The sequence below is a fragment of the Pyrus communis genome, chromosome 17 (genome assembly GCF_041283825.1).
Source record: "Pyrus communis isolate YQ-2024b chromosome 17, ASM4128382v1, whole genome shotgun sequence".
NCBI lineage: Eukaryota > Viridiplantae > Streptophyta > Magnoliopsida > Rosales > Rosaceae > Pyrus > Pyrus communis.
The window spans coordinates 7,018,756-7,043,007 of NC_142581.1; the positions used below are offsets into that span (position 1 = coordinate 7,018,756).

Sequence of the window (24,252 nt, forward strand, 5' to 3'; positions counted from 1 at the left end):
GCATGTCGTTTCATGGGCATTATTCTACTCAAATAAGTTAAATACTATAATCCACTCAAGGAATAAAAATTTTAAATATTCCAGGACCCACCATGCATTTCAATGCCTTATGATAACAGAATCGTTTTGGTATGCTTTTAAAATGATTAAAAGAGTTTTTATTAAAAATGTTTTAGAAGCATTTTTAAACGAGCATATCTTTTTAATATGCGTTTAGATAAAAATATTCTTTTGTTATCTAAAAGCTTTTTTAGCCGCTTCATACAATGTCAAACGAGACGCCTTCTATTACATCTTTGAATCTGACTTCTTTTTTAATTGAAAGCTCGTTTGAAAATGTTTCTTAAATGACTGAAAACGTTTTTGGTGAAAATGTTTTTTGAACCAATCCTTAGGAAACACAAGTGAATCCTTCCTAAAAGAAGCACATACAAAGCATTTCAAGTGATTGTGAAACACAAAAACATTTTCTCTAAAAACGCTTTCAGTCATTTTAAAGCACTTCCAAACGAGTCTTAAGTTTATTTGACCTAATGGAGACTCAAATGATAAAAAAACTTTGATTACCCAAAAATAATCTTAATATTTCATTACAAAAAGAGAAAAATATTGTATGATGAAATGGGCTCTGGTCTCATACACTTCCCAGAAAGAACACATGAACGGTGATACTATCTCTACATTCTTGGCCTGGATTAAGACAACTAGGTAACTGAACTTTGACAAGCTTCGAGCACTGAGTAAAATTTTCATTCAACTTGCATTCTGCATGTCATCAACCATTCACCTGCAAACAGGAAACTCCGAAATTAACGAACTTTCAGACGCAATTTTATAACGAAGAATACACAAATAATGATGAAGAAGAAATTAACGTTGATGAGCATTTAAGTTGCGATTTTTAAGCATCGGGGTTTAGATGTATATAGTTGTTACAGCAATGAAGAAGAAACTAGTAGTCTGTAGAGTTAGGCTTAAGAAACGAATGTGCAGTTGAGCAAAGCTGCAAACTGCAAGCAGTAAGAGATGGAAGATCAAAGGATAACTTAATTACATTTTAATTGACTTCTCCGTGGCTGCCAATCTCTGATTGTTTTACAAGAATCTGAAGAAACAGTGATCTAAGCTACATGCTTGAACAAAATTTGCAACGAGAAGTGCGTGACTCAAAGTGCTGTTGAATTTTTAAGATGCCCAAGTTCCTTCCTCCTAACAAGATACTATCATCAGATACATAAAACGTAAAGCTTCTCAACCACATGTGAAATGAATTAGTGTAAAAGTTTGATTACTAATTAGATTGACGTGATTGACCAATCAAAAGTAATCATTATCTTCAAATGACAAGGGATAATGGTCACCATATTACAAAGCACAATTTACAGCTTTCGCAACTAAACATCTTTGGTCATCATCAATTCGCCATTAACATGGAACATAACTTACCATTGTACCAAAGGAGTTCATGTATATCGAGTGGCAGCATCCCCACTGTCGGGAAGGTGAGGAACCACAACAGGTCCTCCCCTTACTTTTTCGACAGCAGAAGTAACCCTCAATGGCCGACCCAGCAATGCCTGCAAGCAGAACTACGTTAATCAGAAAATCTTTATAAAAGAAACAAACTCTGATCCATGACAATATAGTTTCTTCATCACCTTTCCATCCATGGCATCTTTGGCAACCTGTGCTTCATCTTCCTTGGAGAAATTAACAAATCCGAACCCTCTTGACCTACCGGAATCTCTGTCATACACTATCTTCACTACAATGAAGAATATGAGCAAAGATTAATTCTTTTTTAAGGAAAATCACACATAACATCCAAATCATTGAGAAATAAACTGGAAGTGATCATTGGGACATTTTATCGAACAGTAGACGACAGATGAGTAATTTGCAAAATTTCAAACTGTGAAACCAAGATTTTACCTTCGGTGACCTCCCCGAATGAAGAGAAGGCGTCTTTCAATGACTTCTCGTCCACCGACCATGACAGTCCTGCAAAACCCAAAAGCCAGATCACCATAAAACGATCAAAACACGAAAACTACACAACTTTGGAGGTGTATTGTATGTATGGGGAGGAGTGGGGAGAGAAACCTCCAACGAAGAGCCGGTTGTTTTGGGGAGGAGAGGAGGAGGAGGAAGATGGTGGTGCGCAGAAGAATCGCCGACTTAAAGTTGGGTTTTGGATTGTGATTGTTGTCGATGCTCTTCGAGCAAGGAGCGTCCACAAAGTGTTCCTCATTGATGGCATGATTAGCCGATGACTTGTTCCTTCTTTTTGAGCGCTTTTCAGTTTTGAGCTGGATTTGGTTGAATTTTGAGGTCCATGCAACATGGGCATAAATTTTCTTTAGGTCTTAATTATTGAAATGCCCCTTAAAACTAACATCAAATCTCATTTTATCTTCCAAAACTTAAATAACATTACTTCACTTCACTTTATTCTTTGAAACTTAAAAAACATCACTTCTTAAAACACACATTGCGTATTTGTGTCTACGCCGTCTCAATATTTGCTTGACTAGAGGGGGCCTCGAGTCAACTCACATGAACCAAAAGATAATATACTTATATTATTAAGTTGTGACTCGCCGTGACTCATTAAGAATGAATTAACGATTAGTTTTAAACGCATTACAAGAAATCTAATTAAAATAATGATGATTAATTATTTTCCAATTGTGAGCATTTCCAAATGTGCTGGATTAACGTAACAATTCTTAAGAGCCCACTCGTGCTCCATGCATCCACTATTGTCATATTATTTCCCTCCCACTTCTCATCGCTGTCTATCGATTTCACTTTGGATCCGATATGCTTCCACTTTGTTTCGCCGTATTCAGCAGCTTTATCGGAAGGTGCGTAGAACCTCAGCTTGGGTGTTCACACCACCACCTTCCACCTGTGTGTCGATCTTAGCACTGTTGTTAGTGGTTCCACTGACATCCTCCTCGGTTTTATACCATTGGTGGCGGTGGGTTGGTTCTGTGTGGAGTTCGATGGAGGACGTCAACGTCTGCTTCTCTTTTTGTTGTTGGGGCTTGGTTGGTCTTCACCTTTAGTGTTTGTTGGGTTGCTTGATCATGGTCGTTAGAGCTTGCTTTGACAGCGGCAAGGGATCTACGCGGCTAGGGTTTTCAGTTTTTTTATGTCTTTCTTTTTCGGGCTCAACCCTTGCATTGGGTTGTTGTTGTGATGGCCCATTTGTTGTTTGTGTTTAGTTGTGGGCTTTTGTTATGTATGTAAGTTTCTGGTAATGAAAGTTTACCTTTTATCCAAAAAAGAAAAAAAGGAGCCCACTCGTGCTGGAAAGACGCAAAAGCGTTTTACAGTGTAGAGATAATTGCAGAAAGAACTGTACAAGATGGTTCAGTCTCGGTTCTGAATCATCATTGATACCCAAGCAGAGGATCCAAGGACAACCTGTTCACAGTATTTGTCGCAGCCGCCTCACAACAATTACACGATCCCCCATCAAGAACAAAGACGAAATGAACATGGGATGGGATATTATACAAGATGCAGGAAAAATGCAGCAAATAGTCAATTGTTCATACACCACAAGACCGGAAAAATATACAACAACGACTTGGACTACCCAAAACAGAGGTGAATTACAATGATACGAGTTGAAAACCAGCCGGAGAACTAACAAACTAACAATAATGCGGTACCACACAACATAACGAGCAAAAGGTTGATCACATAGATCAATAACCCTGGCCCTAGTCTGAAAGAAGTTGCAAATCATTACCGTGTGATCAACCCTTTTCGCGCAACTGACTACTTTCTGCCCTAATTTTGATCATCTTCGGCTGCTTCCACTACCAGATCAAGAGACTCTTCACTCTGCTTGGAACTTTCCGCTTCTTCGAGGTAAGAGGTGCCTTGTTGATGCCTCCCAGCAAGAACATCGTCACCATCCAGAAGACAAAGGCTCCCTACACAAATAGTTACCGTGACAGGACGCCAAATACTATAATTTTCCACCATAACTACACCAGGGGGAAAATCATGAATTTCAACTTCTTTGACAGTGTTGTCCTCTATGTCAATCCAAAAAAGCATATAATAGTCATCTATAAAAAGAACCATTCCACTATTCTTTGAGAACACCAAGGGTTTGTAATGATAGTTCTTACGAAAACGGGAACCACTGTCCTCTTCATCAATAGAATAAATCAAGGTCCAAGATTCCGCAACTCCAAATTCCTTCATAATCCAACCATCATGTCTGGTTCGTCCATCACGAACACAAATACATAAACAGTCTCCCAAGACCTCCAAACACAAATATCGCTTATCAACCGGGGCAGGAAACGCGCTACATTCCTCAGTGGCAAGATCAAGGGTTATAATTGTGTATACATCTGAACCATCATCCATCAGCCAACACAGAGCACCGTTCACATAAACGATATCATCTAAATCAAATCTATAATCACTCCACCAAGGGGTGTTGATGTTTTGGATCCTTTTCCATGAGTTAGATTTTAGGCTATAAATTTGAACCAAACAGGTCAACAAAGATGGATCTTTATTTAGAAACTCCACAAATCCAACAAGTTTATAGTCATCGTTAATGGAATCATACCCGAAAGCATAGTAGGGAGAACCGAATTTGGTCATGATATTCAAATCCGCCTCAAAGGTTGTGGGGGGAATCATCTTGAACTTTTGAATTGAAGGGTTCCAAAAAGCAATATCTCCGTCCTCCCCTTTGCCTCCTTTGCGAATGCAAACCAGGCCGTGAACGGAGCGGCCCACGATCTCGGTGTACGCGGCAGGGCATTTTATCCACCTTACAGATATGAAATCCGGCAACCGCGGATCGAAGGGGTCAACTTCAACCGGCGGTTCAGGGCATTTCAACGGCGGAGCAATCTCGACGCATTCCCCGAACGCCTCCGAGTCGTCAAAAGACACTGAAAAGAAATCGGAAGGATACGACCCAACTAAAAGGGCGCGATCAGAGTTCGTTGCGGCAGAGCGTTGGAGATGGGCTTTGATGAAGCGGCGGCTGCGGATGGTGGCGTTCCAAGATTTGGAAACACAGAGGGATCGGAGCAAATCCTTGGGAGGGAGACGCGTGAGGATCTCGAAGAGTAGCTCCGGAAGGAGGTTTGACAATGACATGTTTGTTGTGGTGTTGATTGTTGAAAGATACTGAAGCTTACTGATTGAGGGTAATTCTAGGGTTTAAGGGTCAATTGTGCAGTTGGGTGGTCTGGGAGGGTAGGGACGATAACATTTTTCTTTTTTTAATTTTCGTTGGAAGACTCGCATTTGACAGGCTTATTTACGAATGAAAAAGAATATCATTGATTGTAATTTATTTGTATGATACTTCTGATTTTCTCTGTTACAAATGATACAATGATAGAAAACATCCATGCTCATATATTTTCATATGCGAGTTCGATCTTTAAGTGCTTGTTGAATTTAAAAATATTTTTTCTAACGCGCTTTCAATAATTTAAAAGTATTTTTCAAAAGAGAAACGCTTTATAAAAAATAACTTGCTAAATGACTGAAAACGTTTTTAAAGAAAATGTTTTTAGGTTTTAAAATTACTTAAAATGCTTCTGCTAAGCATCTATTATATGATTCTTACTAAGTAATTCAAGTATTTTTTTCAAAATTAACTTTCATTTTTACTAAATTTAGTTCTAAAAAAATTTAAACTAAAAAAGCTTTCAATTGTTTAAATGTATTAACCAAACGAGCTGTAATGTAATTCCGAACAAGCCACGAAGGATGTTGGGTTGGGATGAAGAAAACCAAGAAGGAAAAAGAAGGTCAGCATCGCACAGTAATTCTGCAGTACACATCTTATATACAAATTGAACATGGACCGTTAGATTAAAGCTTTAATTACAATCGTCGAGATTGATCCAACGGGGACGAAAAAAATGTGCTGCCATTGGGTTAGAAGTATGTTGGGCTTGGTAGGTAGAAGATAGACCCAAACCGAAAGGCCCAAAGTACCAGCTAGGCCTACATGGCAAAAGGAGCTAAAATCAACTTCAGCACTCAGACTCGTTCCACACGAACAAGGCAGTCAGCCATCGCCGCTGCCGTCGTCGTCACTGGTTGCAACTCCGTCGACAGACATACTTGAGGTAATCTCTCTCTTCCCTGTATAATCTCTTCCCTTTTCCTTTTATTCAGTTTGTAAATCTGCTGCTTTTTCTTTTTCTGCGTTCTCATTTTTTACATTTTGTAGTTTATGAATTGCCGGGTAAGTTTTAAATCTAACAGTGAAAAATCTGATTTTTGGGTGGAATGAAGATAAAAATTTTTGTTCTTGAGAAAGATTGAGCTTAATTACTACCGGGCTTAGTCTAATTCCAGCTTTAGAGATAATACAACATCTTAATTTTGTTGTATTTGTTCAGTTTTAGGAGTAATTGAATGGAGATTTGTGGTAAATTTAATAACTTTTGGGGAAACACATTAGGTTTGATCACTACAAGATGTGCCTGTGGCGGTTTTTGTTGAACCGTGTAGTTCGTAGTGGTGAAATGTAGAGATATTAGTGTTCAAGGCCACTGAGCTTGGTTGACGTAATTTTTCTGATTTTTTTTTACGATGATTTATTGGTTAAGAGTTAAAATGATTGTAATGTAAACAAGGAAAATGATTGGCTCTAGTCCGTTTTTAATGTTTTGATGTTCATCTTTGCAATTCTGATTTAGTAGTGATTGAGATCCTTTAAGCAAAGCTAAACCCTGAAATCTTCGAGATATAAATAGTAAGCTATGTTTAACAGAGGCACTAAATGTTCGCGGTGCTTTTTCATAGACTTTCTGTATTCCCGAGTTGCTATGTTTATCTTCTTTCTGGAGTTTGTCTTCTTTCTGATGCAGCCTTGTATTAGTAGTTTTCACATATATTGAAGTTATGGCTTAGGCACCACTTTGGGATGTGTAGGTTGGAGAAGAAAATGAATGCTTTCAAGGCTTATAAAGCCAGTGTCCCAATTGCATGGAGCCCTAATCTGTATATAACTTTGGTGAGGGGAATCCCCGGAACTAGGAGACTTCACAGGCGTACTTTAGAGGCATTACGTCTCGGAAAATGCAATCGAACTGTCATGCGATGGAATACTCCTACAGTTAGGGGAATGCTCCAACAGGTTTGATAAGTTCACGGTGTATGCATTCATAAGGCATCTGTCCTGTCTGTAGTTGATAATGTTAGTATGTTATTTTTCACACAGGTTAAGAGATTGGTTGCGATTGAGACAGAAGAGATGTATAAGGCCCGCAAACAAAACTTGGAAAGTCACCGAGCTCTACGTCCCCCATTGGTCGTAAATCACCAACCTGGTTCTGCAAGTGGACCTTCTTAATAGCCTATGTAATTGTTTAGAGGTCAGCTCTCAGCTTCTTAGTATTGATTGAGGAGACTAGTATTCCTGTAGTGTAAATTTTTTATAAGCAGCCAATTCTGGATCCAGTTGTTTTGTCAATTCCATGTTTGGCTTTTTGTCTCAAAATTTGCAGTGCTTCTGAACTAGTTCATTAACGTTGATACAAGTAATCTTGCAACTAGACGGCTTCTATTTTGCATATGCAGTATGTTGGATGGTTTGATTTGGCAAATTCCTGATTTCTTAACTTGTGCCATGGATATGTTGTTATGCTGTTAATTTTGTTTTTCAGATGAATAAAAATCTATCATTACATTGCATTCTAGAGCACACTGTATTTACATTTAGTCCGAGAGACTGCGGACAAAAAAAAGGATTTAAATATCTAATAAATGATTGATAAGCATACAATATTACACAAGATCCTTGTGGAAGCATACATACTAGGTTCTAAGGCCCTTCCTTTGCCTCAATTCTGATTATCTCTGGCATCTCTTCAACTGTTTTGATGTTCGAGCTCTTGAACTCCTTTTCGCCACTATCATCAGGGCTATTGTGCTGATGGCCTTTGTATTGGTGTTTCATTGCAAAGGCAAGAAAAACCAAGAAGTTTATAGCTCCTAGCACTGCGAGGACCCAGTAGAAGTTATCCACCCTTCCCTTGTTCAGGTTACTCCTCAGCCAGCTCTTCTTAGTCACTTTGTCCACTACCGTCACCAAAAGACTGCTAACGTAGAATCCCATTGAGATGGTGCTTAAGAAAAGCCCCGTGCTCATGGACTTCATCCTGTCCGGTGCCTCTCTGATGAAAAACTCAAGCTGTCCGACATAGACAAAAGCTTCCCCTGCACCCACGAGGAAGTATTGTGGGATAAGCCAGAAAGCACTTAGCTTGGTATTTTGGTGAACTGTAATGCTTCTTCTTTCTTTCTCTACTATTGCGGCAGCTACCATAGCCGCCATTGATAAAATGAGTCCAACCCCAATCCTCTGAAGGCTCGTTATTCCTTGGGCATTGTTGGTGAGTTTCCGAGCAAGGGGAACAAAGAATTTCTCGTTTAAGGAAGTAAAGATGAGGATGGTGATGAAGAGAAATGCTGAGAAAGAACCCGCAGGGATTTCAAAAGAGCCTACTTTTCGGTTCATGAAGGTGGCTTGTTCGATGGTGAACGTAGTCATTTGAGAGTAGACCGTCCAGAAGAGGATACACGTCGACCAGATCGGCATGAGCTTGAAAACCAGTTTCACCTCTTCAACTTGGGTCACTGTGGACACTATCCATGAGTTGCTTCTGTTTCCTTCATGAGCAGCATATTCATCTAGGATTGCAGCTTTGTCTAGACATCTAACCATTCACATACGTAGTAGATAAACAAAACCTAGTCAGTGCCAGTGAAGAAATTGGATAATTCGGATAGTTTGGGATCCTGACACCCATTTTCTCATTTTGCACATGCATGTTTATTTATCTACTTTTTCTATTTATTCAATCCAAATACCAAAACTAAGTAGGGTGTGAAGGAGAGAAAAATGATGTGCGGAAATTACTTCCCGATGATAAACATGGAATACTGGCTTTATATGTAAACTTACTTGAGCCTCTCTGTGTGGGGGATCTTAGCTTCTTGGCATCCATTTAAAAGGCTTGGATGGGAAGGATGAGGATGAGCCCTCTTCTTCCAAGCCAAGAATATCACTCTCCATATGACAGTTAAAGGGCTGCCTCGGGGCTTGCTGAACCGGTAAAACGTGGTCCCCACGAGCAATACGACGATGGCAACGATCATTGCCCCGGCTGATATTCCGTACCCTAACCCTCTGCTAACATTGACTTGCACATACACCAGCACAATAACGGCAAACAGAGACCCAATGCTGATGCCAAAGTAGAACCTGTTGAAGAAGAAGATCATGGCCTTCTCTTCCTTGGGGTCTGCAGCATCGAATTGATCGGACCCGAAACCAGAGACGTTGGATTTTATCCCACCACCACCTAGCGCTGTAGTGTACAAAGCAGCATAGAGCAGGGCTAATTGGCCGCCGTTGGCCTCAATGCATTGATGGTGTTGCTGTCTGTAGTCATCACATGGAGGTGGTCTCATGCTATGGATGGATGTAGCCAATGTCAACAAAAGTATCCCCTGCAAGAACAAGAACCTTTCAGTTTTTATAAATCTAGAAAATCACTCGAATCAAAGCACTCGAGGGCTTGAGCGTATTGAAGGGGGTTCGAGCAATGCTGGAGGGGTCTTGGGAGAGCTCAAGAACTGCTTGAGCTGTTTCGATTGATTCCAATTGATAAATCTCAAAAATCGTTCTGCGCTCCAAGATGAATATTCCTTGACAGAATGACTTTTAAGGAGTGTCAAACGAAAAGCAGGCTAGAAGTCTTTAAAATGATAATAAAAAGGTTAATATTGCAAATTTTCCTTGGCTCAAAACTTACCACAGCAGTTATGGTTGCAGAAAGTGCAACTGTGAGGTACCTTCCAAGCTTAGCATCTGCTAGGAACCCACCAAGGAGGCCAAGGAGGTTCAAAGTGCCCATGAAATTGGTCACTATGTTTGCAGATTTTGCAGAAGATAAGTGCAAATTTCCAACCAGGTATGTAACCAAATTCATAGATATGCCCATCACACATATCCTCTCAGCCAGTTCAATTCCTGCAACATAGTCATCATGAAGCAACAAAGCACCTTAAGATAATGCATAACAAAGGTAGATGTGATCTATCATAACTCAAACGTGAATATCAGAAAGAGAGAATTTGATTCGAGAAAGCACCCAAAATAAGCCCTGCAGCAAGCCATCCGCCAGTCTTCGACTTGTCCACTGGATTCCCTCGGAAATCCACCACATCTCCATCTTCCTCACCTTTCCTTGAGATCAAAACCTGTTGAAGTTTACGAAATGTAAAAAGAAAGAGAAAAACCAAATTTAAATTTCAAGTTTTTAGTATGATATTGGAGTTGTATGAGTAAGTAGCTATACCATCTTTTAGAGAGAGAGAGAAAGAGAGAGAGAGAGAGAGGAGAGAGAGTGTGTTTTTTCTTGCTTAGGATTTGCAGTAAATTCCATGAATGATTGGGGGTTATAAATAGAAGTGGGAGCGATGAGGAATACTAGCTTAGTCATGGCCTCCACAGTTTCTGGTGATCAAGAGCAGATAAGGAATGTGAACACTTTCGAATACGTGAACATGTTTTTGTGGTTTTGTTGCTTGCTACTAAAACAATGGAAAGTGACATTCACGTTTTTTTGATAAGAGTTGGGAAAGGGAAAAATGACACCTCTGTCTTAACACTTAGATGCCATTGATAGATCTTATGGAGATTCAAATCAAATGGTCCACCAGATCCACGAGCATGTGTCGACCAGGAATTTAAAGCTGGAACGTACGTATGAGTTTGTATTTTCTGTCATATACTCGTTTTTTTACTACTAGGTTGTATGGTAAAAATGAGTGAAGCTCTTGTATGACGGCGTGAATTCTAATTTCGTGGATAACTAATCTAACAAAATTTATCATTTGACAAAACCATTATTACCTGCTTGATTTGAATCCTTGCAACTGTTATAATCCTCAAGAATTACGACATTTGATCTGTCATAATGTCGGATTGAATCAAACAAAAGCACCTCAATAATAAGTTTAACTTTTCAATAATCTTATAATTATCTCAAAAACAATCGTGTACAGGTGGAAAACCTTTTGAGTCTTGATCAGGGCAATGTTGCGATCAGTGCAGTGTCATACTGTTCAAGTTGTTGCTGAAGAAACCTATAGGTGTCAATTCTCGGGGCCCTTTTTCTAGAGAGAGGATCCTAGAAATTTTCTAATCACATCCGTTTATCGTATATCGTACAATCAATTTTTGTCAGGTACTATTTTTATTTAATTGTAAATAAAAAAAATTACAATAATTTCTGACTACATAATGTATGATGAACAGATATGTTTAGAGGATCCCCCTGACTTTTTCTATAGTGTATAGAAGCCCTTCAAGGGAGGGGAGGGACTGCGCAAGTTTATACATAATGGTACAATCCATCGTGTATCCATGCATGAGTTGATTTGCACTGTTATAAACTTAACTTACACAAGTTTTCACGGCTGACTATATCAGTATTTTTAAGTTGAAAGATTATATCAATGTGCGCAACATAAAGTCATACCATGTTATAAGAAAATTGAGCATAATTTGATCAGAGTCCATGTTGGTTATTCACTATCTTTTTAAGGCTCCTAATGCGGTCCTATGGTTTTTTATAGTGATTGAAATAATTGTCTCTAGCGACTTCGCTAAATGCGTGCAATTTATGTGTACACATATTTATAGAGAAGGAAATCATGTTACAGATACTTTAGCTTCTTTTGGGGCAGATAGTTATGCTTATTATTGTTCATCCACGATCTTAGATTTTGTAGCCTTTGCACATGTTCTTGACATTTCGTTTTGTCCTTATTACTGTTTTCGTTGATCGTTTTTTGTCTTTGTGGGTCTTGACCTAATCCCCTGTATGTAACTTTTTCGTTTACTTACATTTATTATCAATAAAATTGGTGAAGAAGAGACTGGCAGAGAATTTTTGGGTGTAATGATCCTCACCCCTTCATAGGAGAGTAAGTACCTTGCATGCGATCATTGCTAAATTCGGTTAGCTTCAAAATTGGGTTAGCTTTCATTGGGGTTCATTAGGTAAACCCACGGTGGTAGAGGCTTGCCAGAAAAGCAGTCACCTATGAACCCAAGCGTGTCCGCTAAGGGAAACACGTGTACTAAAACTGAGAAGTTGCCAATAACTCAGGTCACACGGAGTATCAAAGGAAGTCAAAGAAATAGATGGAATAATTATTTCGGGTTTAGGAATCGAAAAGAAACCACTTATGCTTCATATGACCTGTGCCAAATTGATTTAGCTCTACTCGGTTTAAGATAGGGACATTGGAATACCTAACTCTCTTTTTCTTTGGCAAATTTTGGAGAAAAGTAGCCAGGTTGTGTAGATGCAAAAGGCTTTTAGCCAAAACTTTCATCCTTGCACAATTTTAACCACTCGAAAGGGATTTGAGCACTGCTTGATGGGGCCTCGATTGGTTATATTTCTAAATAATGAAGAAACAAAATGAACGACTGAAACTCTTTCTGTAAAGGGATTTTAGCAACAATGCAGATTATGTTGCCTCTCTAATCTGCATTTGTTTGTATTGACTTTACTTTCCTCACTTTTGATCAATAGGGTTGGTTTATATCAATTCTTTCTCATATGGGTTGGGGTTAGAATTGCAGGCCATATTTAGACTTGATTTGGTACTGAGGTGATTATGAAAAAAGCTGAAAGCTATTTTTGTGTTTGGTAAACATTCAACTTCAGCTTTTTTTCACAGTTTTGGGTGAAAAAAAACCAAAAACAAGAAGCTGCAAAACCCAACTTTGAAAAATCGGCTTTTTTCACATCTGTTTTACATAAAAGTTTACCAAACATTATAATACTGTTTTTTTTTTCAAAAGCACTTTTACAAAAAAGTTTACCAAACACTCTGCTGCTTTATTTCACAGCCGCTTATTCTCACAGCACAGCAGAATCATTTTTTTTTCAAAGCACATCAATACCAAACCAGCCCTTAGAAGGCTTATTTTTAGTTACAGTCTCTGGAACTCGATTTTAATCTAACTTTGACTCTGAAACTCAAAAGTCGCCAATTTATTCCCTAGAACTTGATTTGACCAACTTTGCCCTTGAATCTCAAAAGTTGCCAGTTTACCCCCTAAAACTCGATTTTAATCTCATTTTGTCCCCTGAAACTCAAAACTCGTCACTTCACTCATTGGAACTCGATTTTTAGGAAGCAAAATATTTGCTTCCTAAAATTCAAAACTTAGCCAATTCACTCCTTAAAACAAGTCAAAGTCAAGTGAATGTTGAGTTTCAGAATGTAAAATGACGACTTTTGAGTTTTAGGAGGCAAAGTGGGATGAAAATCAAGTTCCAAGTAGCGTAGCTAAAAATAAGCCTATCTAGAAATCCATACTTACTCCAATTTTGTTTCCTCGAATTTTCCTGAAATTTTGAAGTCTACTTTCCTCTTTCATTTTGTTTACTGACAACATTTCAGCATATATAGCAGGAGCTGCAGAATATGTTATCCAAGGATCTGTTGCTTTTGTAAACTCATTAGCTCAATTAATTACTCTTCATCCCAGATTTTCGTTTTATGTTTATACAGATTCACTAATTTACCCAGTCTTGCTAGCATGATGAACAGTAACTTTATATCCTTTTCACAGTCTTACTTGAATGCATTCATTCGGAGCAGTAACTTTATCCTAATTATTTGCTGAGGAGCTTTATTTTCCCTATGCTTTTAAGTAGTATGTGAATATTTTCGTCAAATTGATGTTATGATTGTTATCCTTGTCCATTCAAGTGATGATATTATTAGAAGGTACGATGAATTTGACTATCAAAGGTAAATTGACATGTTTTAAAAGATTAGAAACGATCAAAACCAAACAAAACTCGAGGAGTGCAATCAGAAGAAGGTCACGAGTTTGGTGGGCGTGACTAAACCTTTTCCTTTAGACTTATATAAACACTTAGATATTACAACAATGAAGCCACAGGATGGGCTAGCTAGAACACCTTTCGTTCAGCCGCCATGACAAAGCCAAAAAATGGGATTACAAGTTATAACCCCAGCACTCTTTCCCCACCACGATATCATATACCTAATAAGAAGCAACCAAATCCAAATTTTGCCCCTGATCCACATTCTTTTGGACCTCCAATTCTGAAAACTTTGCAAAAACCCCCACCAATGGTGATGTATTGTAAGTGCAGGCCTCAGTCTGCATATAATTATCCCTCCTGTCCACAAAATTATCTTTGCAATCAGGCCCTCCAACCAAAGCCCCGACCAAAACATTAGGGTTTGGCTCTTCCCTGCCGTACCAATTATCATACCCTTGTGTGCACCCAATGAACCCTTTGTTCTCCCGATATGACTCCACGGACGCTCCTCTGTGGTGCACCCTCTGAGGGTATTTTGGTCCATATCCCACCAAGTAGCTCATGTTCAAGGGGTTGGAGCCCAAAATATAATCTATCTGCGATTTAGCAAAGCTGAGGACTTCTTCATGGCCTGCCGTTCCGCCATGGCAGCTGAGCTTTCGGTTCGAGGTTTTGAGGAAGTCTGAGTAGACTGTTAGGAGGAATGAAGCTGTCGAAACGTACTGCATGTTGTTCCATTGCCTTACGTACAGTAGGCCTGCCGGTGTGCGTTCCACATTTTTGGTGGCAGTATTTTTGTTTAGGCATGAGCACATGTAGTAGTCTGCTTTTGATTTATACAACTCCAGTATGTGAGAGTGTTTCATGTGTTTTTCTTCTAAAAGCAACTGCAGAAGAAAAAAAAAAAGAGAGCATATGAAACATAATGTACTCTACTATGAAGCGCTCAAAGGGTTGTAAATGTGATGAACTCGAATACAGAATCGTGGATACATAGGCGAAGCTTGTAACCTCATAATCTGTTTTTATTTTTAAGCACCTTAGAAGTAAGGAAAATCTTATTCAAAAACAAAACTGCAAATGAGAAAGTGAATACTTTTAAAAACAACCCCTTTTTTTTTTTTTGAACACCAAAAACCATATCATAAAAGGCCTACAGAGAGGCAAACATACATACAATAAACAGGCAGCGACAATGGGAAAACCACAAAGACCCCTCCACCAAGTAGAGGTGTCACCCCTGGCACCACCAACTCAAGTTAATGAGGACAAGGTAGTCCGTCATTATTCAATACAAAGACCAACGAAGATGGGGGCCTAACGACCCAAACGACATCACTCATCTCCGTAAAACCACTCGATGCAATCTTGTGAGCCACGCCATTTGCAGAACGGGGCACCCAAGACCATCGACAATCAAAGAACTTCCCCCCCAATTGTTTAACCCGAGCCAGCACCGGGAATGCCTCCCAACTACCCCTAGACAGCGAACTAGATAAACAATTAATCGCTTCAAGGGAGTCCGACTCAAGAATTACATACCTTACTCCCAACTCGTCACCAAGTTGGCACCCGTACAGCAACGCATAAGCCTCCGCTGCAGCAGCAGAAGGAGCAGATATAGCATACCGCGCTGCAGCCACGAATTTTCTTTCCATGTCCCGCGCAATCAAACCCACAAATCCCATCTTTGAGACCTTGGACCAACTAGCATCCACATTAATCTTCACAAAAGGAGAGGCCGGAGCACACCACCGCGCCACCTGGGTACCCCTTCTCCCGTCACCCCTTCCCCTAACCCCAGCCATTGCCTTAGCACCAAGAAACGAGCTCATAGCCGCAGAAACATCCGCCAATACTTTTAAAGGGTTAACAGACATCCCTTTGAAGACAAAATCACAACGAGCTTTCCAAATACACCAACAGGTACAAACAATATACGATTGTCTCCACGTTGTATCTCCAAAGTTGCATAAAGTCGAAGAGAATACCTTCTGAATCCATTCCAGCCAAGACGGGAGAGAAAAACGATCCAGTTTATACCCCAAAGCCCCACCAAACCAAATTGGCTCAACCCAAGAGCAAGCAAGGAAAATGTGCTCAATGGTTTCATCATGGCAGCAGCAAATAGGACACGTAGAGTTCAGAGAGGACCGTCGTCGGTACAAGGCTTCCCGAGTAGGAAGACAATTATGCATCGTAAGCCACATGAAATGTCGCAACTTGGGGGGCACCTCCAGCTTCCAAATCCCCTTCCAAAACGCCTTGGGAACCCCACGAACAGAAGGCCGACGCTTGTCCCGCCTAGCCAGTGATCTACCTTGCAGCCATCTATAACCCGACTTGACCGAATAAGTACCGTTCTTACTCACATCCCAGATAAGCCTATCATTGCGACTTAGATCCCCCAAAGGTGTCTCCTCAATAGCCTTCAAAGCCTCCCCCGATATGAAAGGTTGTAAAAAGCTAAGATTCCACCGCCCCAACTCCGGACAGATAAGCGCACTGACCCTTAAACTGGGAGTAACCGCAACCTGGCCAACCGGCACCGGATGACCAAGGGGCAATGAAGGAAGCCACCTATCCTGCCACACCCTCACCTCCTGACCGCCCAAAATCTGCCAATGGGAACCCTCCTTGATCACGTCCCTGCCACAGATGAGGCTGGTCCATGCCCAAGAAGCCCGACCACCTTTCTTCGCATCCCATATCGAGCAATGGGGAAAATACCGGGCTTTCATCACCCTAGCCCACAGCGAGTCCGGTTCCGTGATTAAACGCCAACATTGTTTAGCAAGCAGAGCATCATTAAATTCCATAAAGTTTCTGAAGCCTAAACCACCCAAGTCTTTTGGCAAACCCAAAACCTCTTTAGAGACCCAATGAATCTTTTGGGCTCCTTCCTTGCAACCCCACCAAAATCCAGCCACTAACGCATCCAATTCCTGACAAACGACGGCAGGGAATTTGAAAATGCACATTGTGTACGCCGGAATAGCTTGGATAACAGCCTTAATTAAAACCTCTTTACCGGCACGGGATAGAGTACTTTGTTTCCACCCTTGAAGTTTTTCCATTACTCTTCCTTTCACATAAGCAAGCCCACGCTTTTTCGACCGACCCCAAATAGCAGGGACCCCCAAATAAGTCCCCGGATTGCTAACCACCGTCATACCCAGGGCATTCCCCATCTGATCTGCATTCACTTTCGGAACATTTGCCCCAAAGAAAACACTGGATTTCTCCAAATTAACCTTCTGCCCAGACGCCACACAAAATTTGTCCAGCATATGTTTCAAATTCCTGCAGTTTTTCACATCTGCCCGTAGAAACAGAAGGGTATCATCCGCAAAGAAAAGGTGAGAAATTACGGGTCCGGATCCACCAATCTTAACACCCTCCAATCTACCTTGGTCCACCGCACCCTGAATCAGTTTTGAAAGAACTTCCCCCACCAAAATAAATAAATAAGGAGAAAGAGGATCCCCCTGACGGAGACCCCGCGAGGGAGCAAAAGACTCACCAGCCTGCCCATTTAGAAGAACAGCGAAACTCACCGACGAAATACATCCAATAATTAGCGATCTCCAACTACTACTGAACCCCATTCTTTCCATTACCGCATCCAAAAAGTCCCATTCAACCCTATCATACGCCTTCTGCATATCCAGTTTAATCCCCATTTCAAATCTGTTCCTGACTTTCCTTCCCTTCAGATAATGAAACATCTCATGGGCTATGCCAATGCAATCCTGAATTTGTCTACCCGCCACAAAAGCATTCTGAGATGGAGATATGATTTCAGGCAATAATACCTTCAACCGGTTAGCAAGAATCTTTGACAGTATTTTGTACGAATAGTTACAAAGGCTGATAGGCCTGAACTGCGACACAAATTCCGGATTAGGGACTTTGGGAATCAGAACTATGTTAGTCTGATTTATCAATCTCGAACCCTCGACGTCCTGAAGCAACTCTCTGACCAGAGCCGAAACATCTTCCTTCACAATCTCCCAGTATGTCTGATAGAAGATCCCCTGGAAACCATCGGGGCCGGGAGCCTTAAGACCTCCCATATTCCCAGCAGCCTCCTTTATCTCCTCCTCCGTAACCGGTGCAGTTAGCGCCTCATTCATTTCTGTCGAGACCGAGGGATTAATGCAATCTAGCAGCGACCCCCAATTACGATCCCCTGCCGAGCTAAAAACTGAAGAGAAATGATTATCCACTAAATGGCGTACCTGAGACGGATTTTCCACCCAGTTTCCATTTTCCACCCTAAGCTTCACAATCTTATTTCTCCTACGCCTCTGAAGGGTTGAAGAGTGAAAAAACTGGGTGTTTGCATCCCCCTCCCTCAACCATTTTACCCTCGATCGCTGGCACCAATAACTCTCCTCTTGGAGTCTTAACTCATCAATCTGCCGAGATATCTCCCTTATCATTTCATAGTTTGGACCCCAGTCTCGCTGGAGTGAATCTAACTGTGAAAGAAGATCATGGATCCTGCTTCCCCTCCCCTTAAATTTGGTACGATTCCACCTGCTCAAACGATATCGACATTCGTTTAAAGATCTCACCCACCTATTCACAGGGCTACCATGATGCCGCCGGTCCCAGCACATTTCCACCATTTTCTTGCACTCTTCCTCCGAGACCCAAAACGCCTCAAACCTGAACATCTTTCTTCCTTTCTGCCCATCAGATATAGAACTAAGAACAATTGGGCAGTGATCCGAGGCTAAAACCGTTTCATGCATAACATGGGAGTTCGGCCAGAGTTGCTGCCACTTTTCATTCGCCATGACCCTGTCTAATCGCTCCTCCACCCAATCCCCTTTTCTCAGCCCTCTCCACGTGAATGTTGGTCCATTGAACCCCAAGTCCATCAACTGAGAGGAAGACAAAAACTCTTCTAAGAATCTTGGTCTGTTGTACAAGACCTCAACTCCTCCAGACTTCTCATAATCCCACAGGAATTCATTGAAATCCCCGCCACAAATCCAAGGTATATCTGTGGGAGTAAAATGGTTAACCATCCATTCCCAAAACAGATTTTTCTCCACTCTATACGACGTTCCGTACACACCCGTAATCCGACTCCATTGCGTTTGCCCTTTAATTCTCATCACAGCATCAATAATATGCTTGGACGAAAAGATAATATTAACCTCCAGATTGTCCTCCCACCATAAACTCAATCCTCCAGCCATTCCAATTGGCGAAACATCAAAGCCATGTAAGTAACCCAATCGCCTCCTCACACCTAAAATTCTATGATCTTTCATTTTAGTCTCTGATAAAAAGATCATAGAGGGTCTTTTTTTGCAAATAAGCCCATGGAGAGCCCTGACTGTCGTTGCCGACCCTAGCCCACGACAGTTCCAGAATATATAACTCATGGCTGGCCTGCGGCTGTTGAAGGCCAGCCGCCACCGCCCCGAGCCAACTTGCCCGCCTTCTTTGTCACCAGCCTTCCTTTAACAATATCCGACTCCCCTTCCATTACTTCATGTCCTCTATGCTTCTCACTTTTTTCTTCCTTATCTTCACCCGTCGTATGGACTATTTGTTCCCCCAATAGATCTCCTTCCTTGCAATTTAACCTCCTCCCTGTTTCTACCACCCTTCCTTGGTAATTCTCTTCCGTATCCGGGCCCTTGAATGTTTTTTGTTCTTGTAAACAAACTCCGTTTAACTCCTTTATATATGGAGTGTTTAACTTTCTTAAATTTTGAGATTTAAGGATGGCAAATGCGACAATATCAAAACTCGAGTCAAATGGACACATAATTGTAGATGCAAAAATGAATGTTATTAAACACTTGATTCATTTCTATTATCATATAAGTACGAAAATCTGATTTAAATATAACACCGCAATTGCATATGTGAATATTTTTAACCACTTAATCACTTTCTATTATTCAAATTAATACTCTTGCATGTGAGGACAATTTTACAGTTGTTAAAACCTTCCATTATCTAAATTTACTCATAATATTATATGTCATTGGCGGTATACAACTATATACTTATCTATTCTCTTATATGATTATCTCCACGTACATACGATAGATTAATTTTCTCGTGCATCATATGAGGACACATGGCACCTAATCTCCCTTTCAACACATGTGGGTGGGTCTCTAGATAAACAAAGTTTAGGGAGGTTGTGCTTCATCAAGCAAAGGAAGAGACATAAATGAACGAGCTACATCCACTCTGTTTTAGAAGTGGGCCATCCCCATGCAAACATCAGGCTCCACCTTAAGATTCAATGCAAAACTGATTAGATCAGCGATCTTTACTCCACTCCACGTTGAGATCTGCCGATCTAGCTAACAGCACAATATCACCTCTCCGAGTTGAGATCTATTCTAAATTTCTGAGTTCAAAACTGATAGACCAGTTTGAACCATTTATTTTAAATCTTGCGATCCTCATTAATTAATTTTATTGGCCACCTCACACGTATCTAAAGTTCAAATCTCTCTCTTTCTTTAACCATCCAAATCTTTGAATTTTTATCCTCAAAAACACAAAAATCCATAGAAGATCTCGACTTCATCTCTCCATCTTTTACTAGAGTGCACAAACTCTACTCAGGCATCGTGGGGATGACCTTTGTACGTTCTATCAACCACTCAGTGTAAGATCTCACATTGCGCAGGGGTGAGGATTTTGTAAGCCTTATATGTATATTTATATCTCTACCTAGCACGAGGTTTTTTGAGAACTCATTGGCTTCGGATTCCATCGGAACTCTGAAGTTAAGCGAGTTCGTGCTAGAGCAATCCCAAGATGGGTGACCCACTGGGAAGTTCTCATGTGAGTTCTCAGAAACAAAACAGTGAGGACGTAGTTAGGGCCCAAAGCGGATAATATTATGTTACGGTGGAGTCGAGCCCGGGATGTGGTGGGAACCCGGGCCGGGATGTGACAATTTGGTATCATAACCAATCCTAACTGGAAGTGTGCCGACGAGGATGTCGGGCCTCTAAGGGGGTGGATTGTAAGATCCCACATCGCACAGGGATGAGGATCCTATAAGCTTTATATGTATATTTCTATCTCTACCTAGCACGAGGCTTTTTGGGAACTCACTGGCTTCGGGTTCCATCGGAACTCCAAAGTTAAGCGAGTTCGCGCGAGAGCAATCCCAAGATGGATGACCCACTGGGAAGTTCTCGTGTGAGTTCCCAGAAACAAAACTGTGAGGGCGTGGTCGGAGCCCAAAAATATCGTGTTACGGTGAAGTCAAGCCCAGAATGTGATGAGGGCCAGGCCGGGATGTGACACTCAGGCTATGACAAGTGGCAGAACTTTCCTTGGTACTGCCATGCAAAGCATCATTTTGCACATGGTTTTGTTTGCAGAAGATGAATTTCCCTTTTATTTTTGGTGCCTAATTAAAAACCCTAGTTATGTGCCTTAATTTGGGCTTACTCCGTCTAATGACGAACTTAATAAAGTAAAAGCATGACGTAAAAGTTTGTTTTATCATTTCAAATTTGAATGCTAGAAAAGCTAAAAATATCGTGCTACGGTGAAGTCGAGCCCAGAATGTGATGGGGACCAGGCCGGGATGTGACACTCAGGCTATGACAAGTGGCAGAACTTTCCTTGGTACTGCCATGCAAAGCATCATTTTGCACATGGTTTTGTTTACAGAAGATGAATTTCCCTTTTATTTTTGGTGCCTAATTAAAAACCCTAGTTATGTGCCTTAATTTGGGCTCACCCCGTCTAATGACGAACTTAATAAAGTAAAAGCATGACGTAAAAGTTTGTTTTATCATTTCAAATTTGAATGCTAGAAAAGCTAAATCCCAAAAAGATTTGAAGAGAGTAGAATTTGTGACACCTATGGAACTAGACCACAATCAAAAAGAAAAGTTCAAAGAAAAAAACCAGCAATAAACTCCCCTCTGGTAGCGAACTTCACACCAACATTCATGAAAAACCAGATTAACGTGTCAAATGTATTTAAACATTTTTTATTTTCTAATAAGATTTAATTGCAGTTTATATAACGTGATCAACAAACACGATAGATTGGGGTTTCAAAAAAAAAAAAAAAAAAAAAACAAACAAACACGATAGATTGTTTTGTTTTTGAGATATAAAGTGAGAAGTTGAGAAGTTACCTTTGACGCAAGGAGTTGAAGGCCAGCGTACTTAACGTCCCAACTGAACTCTGTAATTGCCCAACCAATACCACCAAAGCTATGAGCCTTGTTAATTACATACTTCAAATACTCCTCATTGTCGGTGGCTTTGTATAGCCACAAAGCTGCCCACAACAACTCGTCCTTAAACCCACTCACCGATGCATAGTAGCTCTTCACCACTCCCAAGCTCCCATCGTACTTCTCCCTATACTTGTCCCCAAACTCAAACAACTATACATACATCGAATAAAAAATAAACCTACTTTAGTCAATCGCATACAGTTACATGTTTAACTTTTTCGTTGATAATTTAAAACATTATCATAATGACATTTGATTACGTGTAAATTTTGTCAGCATTAAGTTAAATTTGTACCTCCTGGGCATGGTGTACGAGGAGGTGAGAGTAATGTGGATTACTTTTCTTGAACACTAAGGCCGCGGCCGCCATTGCAGCGGCGGTCTCTCCGGCAAGATCCGACCCGGGATTTTTCTCATCTATCTTGTAAGCTTGCCTTGATGTGGTCATGTCCTCCGGCCGTTGCCAGCAGTAATGATCAGTGTCCCCATCGCCCACCTAGGAGGAATATTATAATGAAGTGAATATTAAATGTGCTCAAACAGTTTGGTGCTAATCAAATAATTGATTTAATAACAGTGTGTGAAACTGCTGATTACAGTAATTAAACGTATGAAAATTATATGTACCTCTGCCCATAACACATTGGGACTAGTGTGAGCTTTGATGAAATAATCAGTCCCCCATTTGATCGCCTCCATTGCATGTTCCAATTCTCCGGCGGCCGCAATTTGCTGCCGGTATTCTATAACACTCCACGACAGCATCGTCACCGTAAATGCCATCGGCAGTCCGAACTTGACGTGGTCGCCGGCATCGTAATATCCTCCTACCAAGTCCACCTACACAAAAAATATATCCGATAAATCCATACTTTAAATTTTTATTAGTACAAACTTACGAAAATATAGCATTTTTAGGACATTAACGTACCCCTTGATCTAGGCCATCGGTGAGGCCGGAATGGTCACGCCAGGTGACTCTCTGGTTGTACGGGAGGCGGCCGGAGCGTTGCGATTCGAAGTAGAGGAGGCTCTTTGTGAGGGCATCACTGTAATTTAAAGCTCTGGCGGTGGTGAAAATGTTGAAGGTGAGTAGAAGAAGAAGAACATGATGATGCTGCCGTTGTGTCTTCTTCTCCTCCATTGTTAAGTCTTTAAATTTCTTCCGTCCTCTGAAGTTTTGTTTCTTTCTCCAAAGGAGTGAAGGGAAGGATGGGAAAAGTGAGCTGGCTCACTTTGTCAGTTTGAAAACTAACTTTGTGTCTACTAAATTGTGTGTTTAGGCTTTGATAGGTGTCTTTGTGCATGTGACTTTCACATGAGAGCGACTTTATAATCCCACACAACACTAGCGTGAATTTTGCAACGGCTTGACTCTCTTTTTTGTACCATATATAGAGAATAAAGAAACTTTCTGATTAGGGCAGTTCTCGTGCTAGGGTTAATTACCGTAAACTTAAATGAGACTAAAATATAAGAGATTTACATTTTTGTGAAGAGATGTCATACGAATGACGTGATCAAACACTCGTACTTAAGATTTCTTATAGAGAAACAAAAATATTTTTACGACACTATCTACCAACATAAGATAAAAGACAATGTTCTTACAAATCTGTCAGGCAACACAAAATTGTCTGAAAAACCTAAAGGATACAATACTTATATTTTTAAACCATGAATCCGTACTACTAATTCTTTACTCTACACTAAAATATGATATTCGAATTCACTATCTACTGATGTAATTATTTTTCTACGGCAACAAGAAAAAACAAATGATCATATGGCATATGGATTATGGGAAGGGTTTGTGTGGTTTTTGACGATGGGTAATACCCCAATAATATAATTGGTTTAAGTATCCCGACACATGATTAAAGTCTCATAAAAGTATGTTAGAGAGTGGCTCAGATGCCCATGATTTTTCTAAAGATTGCTTGGATCAGAGGATTAGATTGTCTACGATCCATACATTCATTTGTATGATGTAAAATACTGCTGTGCAGGGCCAGGGTTTGTAGCTTAGAAGTTTCTCTTCAAGTATATAATTGGGTCTTGGACGGTTGGACCTATTGGTCTCTTGGACATGGGAGTGC

The 24,252-nt window shown here is 40.5% G+C and overlaps 5 protein-coding genes across 5 annotated transcripts; 1 reads left to right on the plus strand and 4 right to left on the minus strand.

Annotated features, from left to right (window-relative positions):
• Positions 1-546: 546 nt before the first annotated feature.
• LOC137708886 (glycine-rich RNA-binding protein 4, mitochondrial) lies at positions 547-2,335 on the minus strand. The gene is made up of 5 exons (XM_068448047.2): positions 2,104-2,335; positions 1,933-2,001; positions 1,659-1,765; positions 1,447-1,577; positions 547-787 (listed from the first exon to the last, which is right to left on the minus strand). The coding sequence occupies exons 1-4, from the start codon at positions 2,258-2,260 to the stop codon at positions 1,464-1,466; spliced, it is 447 nt and encodes a 148-aa protein (XP_068304148.1). The 5' UTR covers positions 2,261-2,335; the 3' UTR covers positions 547-787; positions 1,447-1,463.
• Positions 2,336-3,498: 1,163 nt separating this feature from the next.
• Positions 3,499-5,274, minus strand: LOC137708798 (F-box protein CPR1-like). Its single transcript, XM_088688405.1, has one exon. It carries the CDS (start codon positions 5,143-5,145, stop codon positions 3,805-3,807), a length of 1,341 nt encoding a protein of 446 aa, XP_088544531.1. The 5' UTR covers positions 5,146-5,274; the 3' UTR covers positions 3,499-3,804.
• Positions 5,275-5,993: 719 nt separating this feature from the next.
• On the plus strand, positions 5,994-7,616 carry LOC137707763 (uncharacterized). Its single transcript, XM_068446677.2, has 3 exons — positions 5,994-6,131; positions 6,943-7,147; positions 7,232-7,616. The coding sequence occupies exons 2-3, from the start codon at positions 6,956-6,958 to the stop codon at positions 7,361-7,363; spliced, it is 324 nt and encodes a 107-aa protein (XP_068302778.1). The 5' UTR covers positions 5,994-6,131; positions 6,943-6,955; the 3' UTR covers positions 7,364-7,616.
• A 47-nt stretch (positions 7,617-7,663) lies between these two features.
• LOC137707761 (protein NRT1/ PTR FAMILY 6.4) lies at positions 7,664-10,738 on the minus strand. Its single transcript, XM_068446676.2, has 5 exons — positions 10,377-10,738; positions 10,170-10,278; positions 9,831-10,048; positions 8,978-9,525; positions 7,664-8,729 (listed from the first exon to the last, which is right to left on the minus strand). Exons 1-5 carry the CDS (start codon positions 10,377-10,379, stop codon positions 7,835-7,837), a joined length of 1,773 nt encoding a protein of 590 aa, XP_068302777.2. The 5' UTR covers positions 10,380-10,738; the 3' UTR covers positions 7,664-7,834.
• A 3,182-nt stretch (positions 10,739-13,920) lies between these two features.
• Positions 13,921-23,520, minus strand: LOC137708874 (endoglucanase 11). Its single transcript, XM_068448035.2, has 5 exons — positions 23,085-23,520; positions 22,781-22,993; positions 22,449-22,649; positions 22,049-22,303; positions 13,921-14,785 (listed from the first exon to the last, which is right to left on the minus strand). The coding sequence occupies exons 1-5, from the start codon at positions 23,295-23,297 to the stop codon at positions 14,117-14,119; spliced, it is 1,551 nt and encodes a 516-aa protein (XP_068304136.2). The 5' UTR covers positions 23,298-23,520; the 3' UTR covers positions 13,921-14,116.
• Between the last annotated feature and the right edge of the window lie 732 nt (positions 23,521-24,252).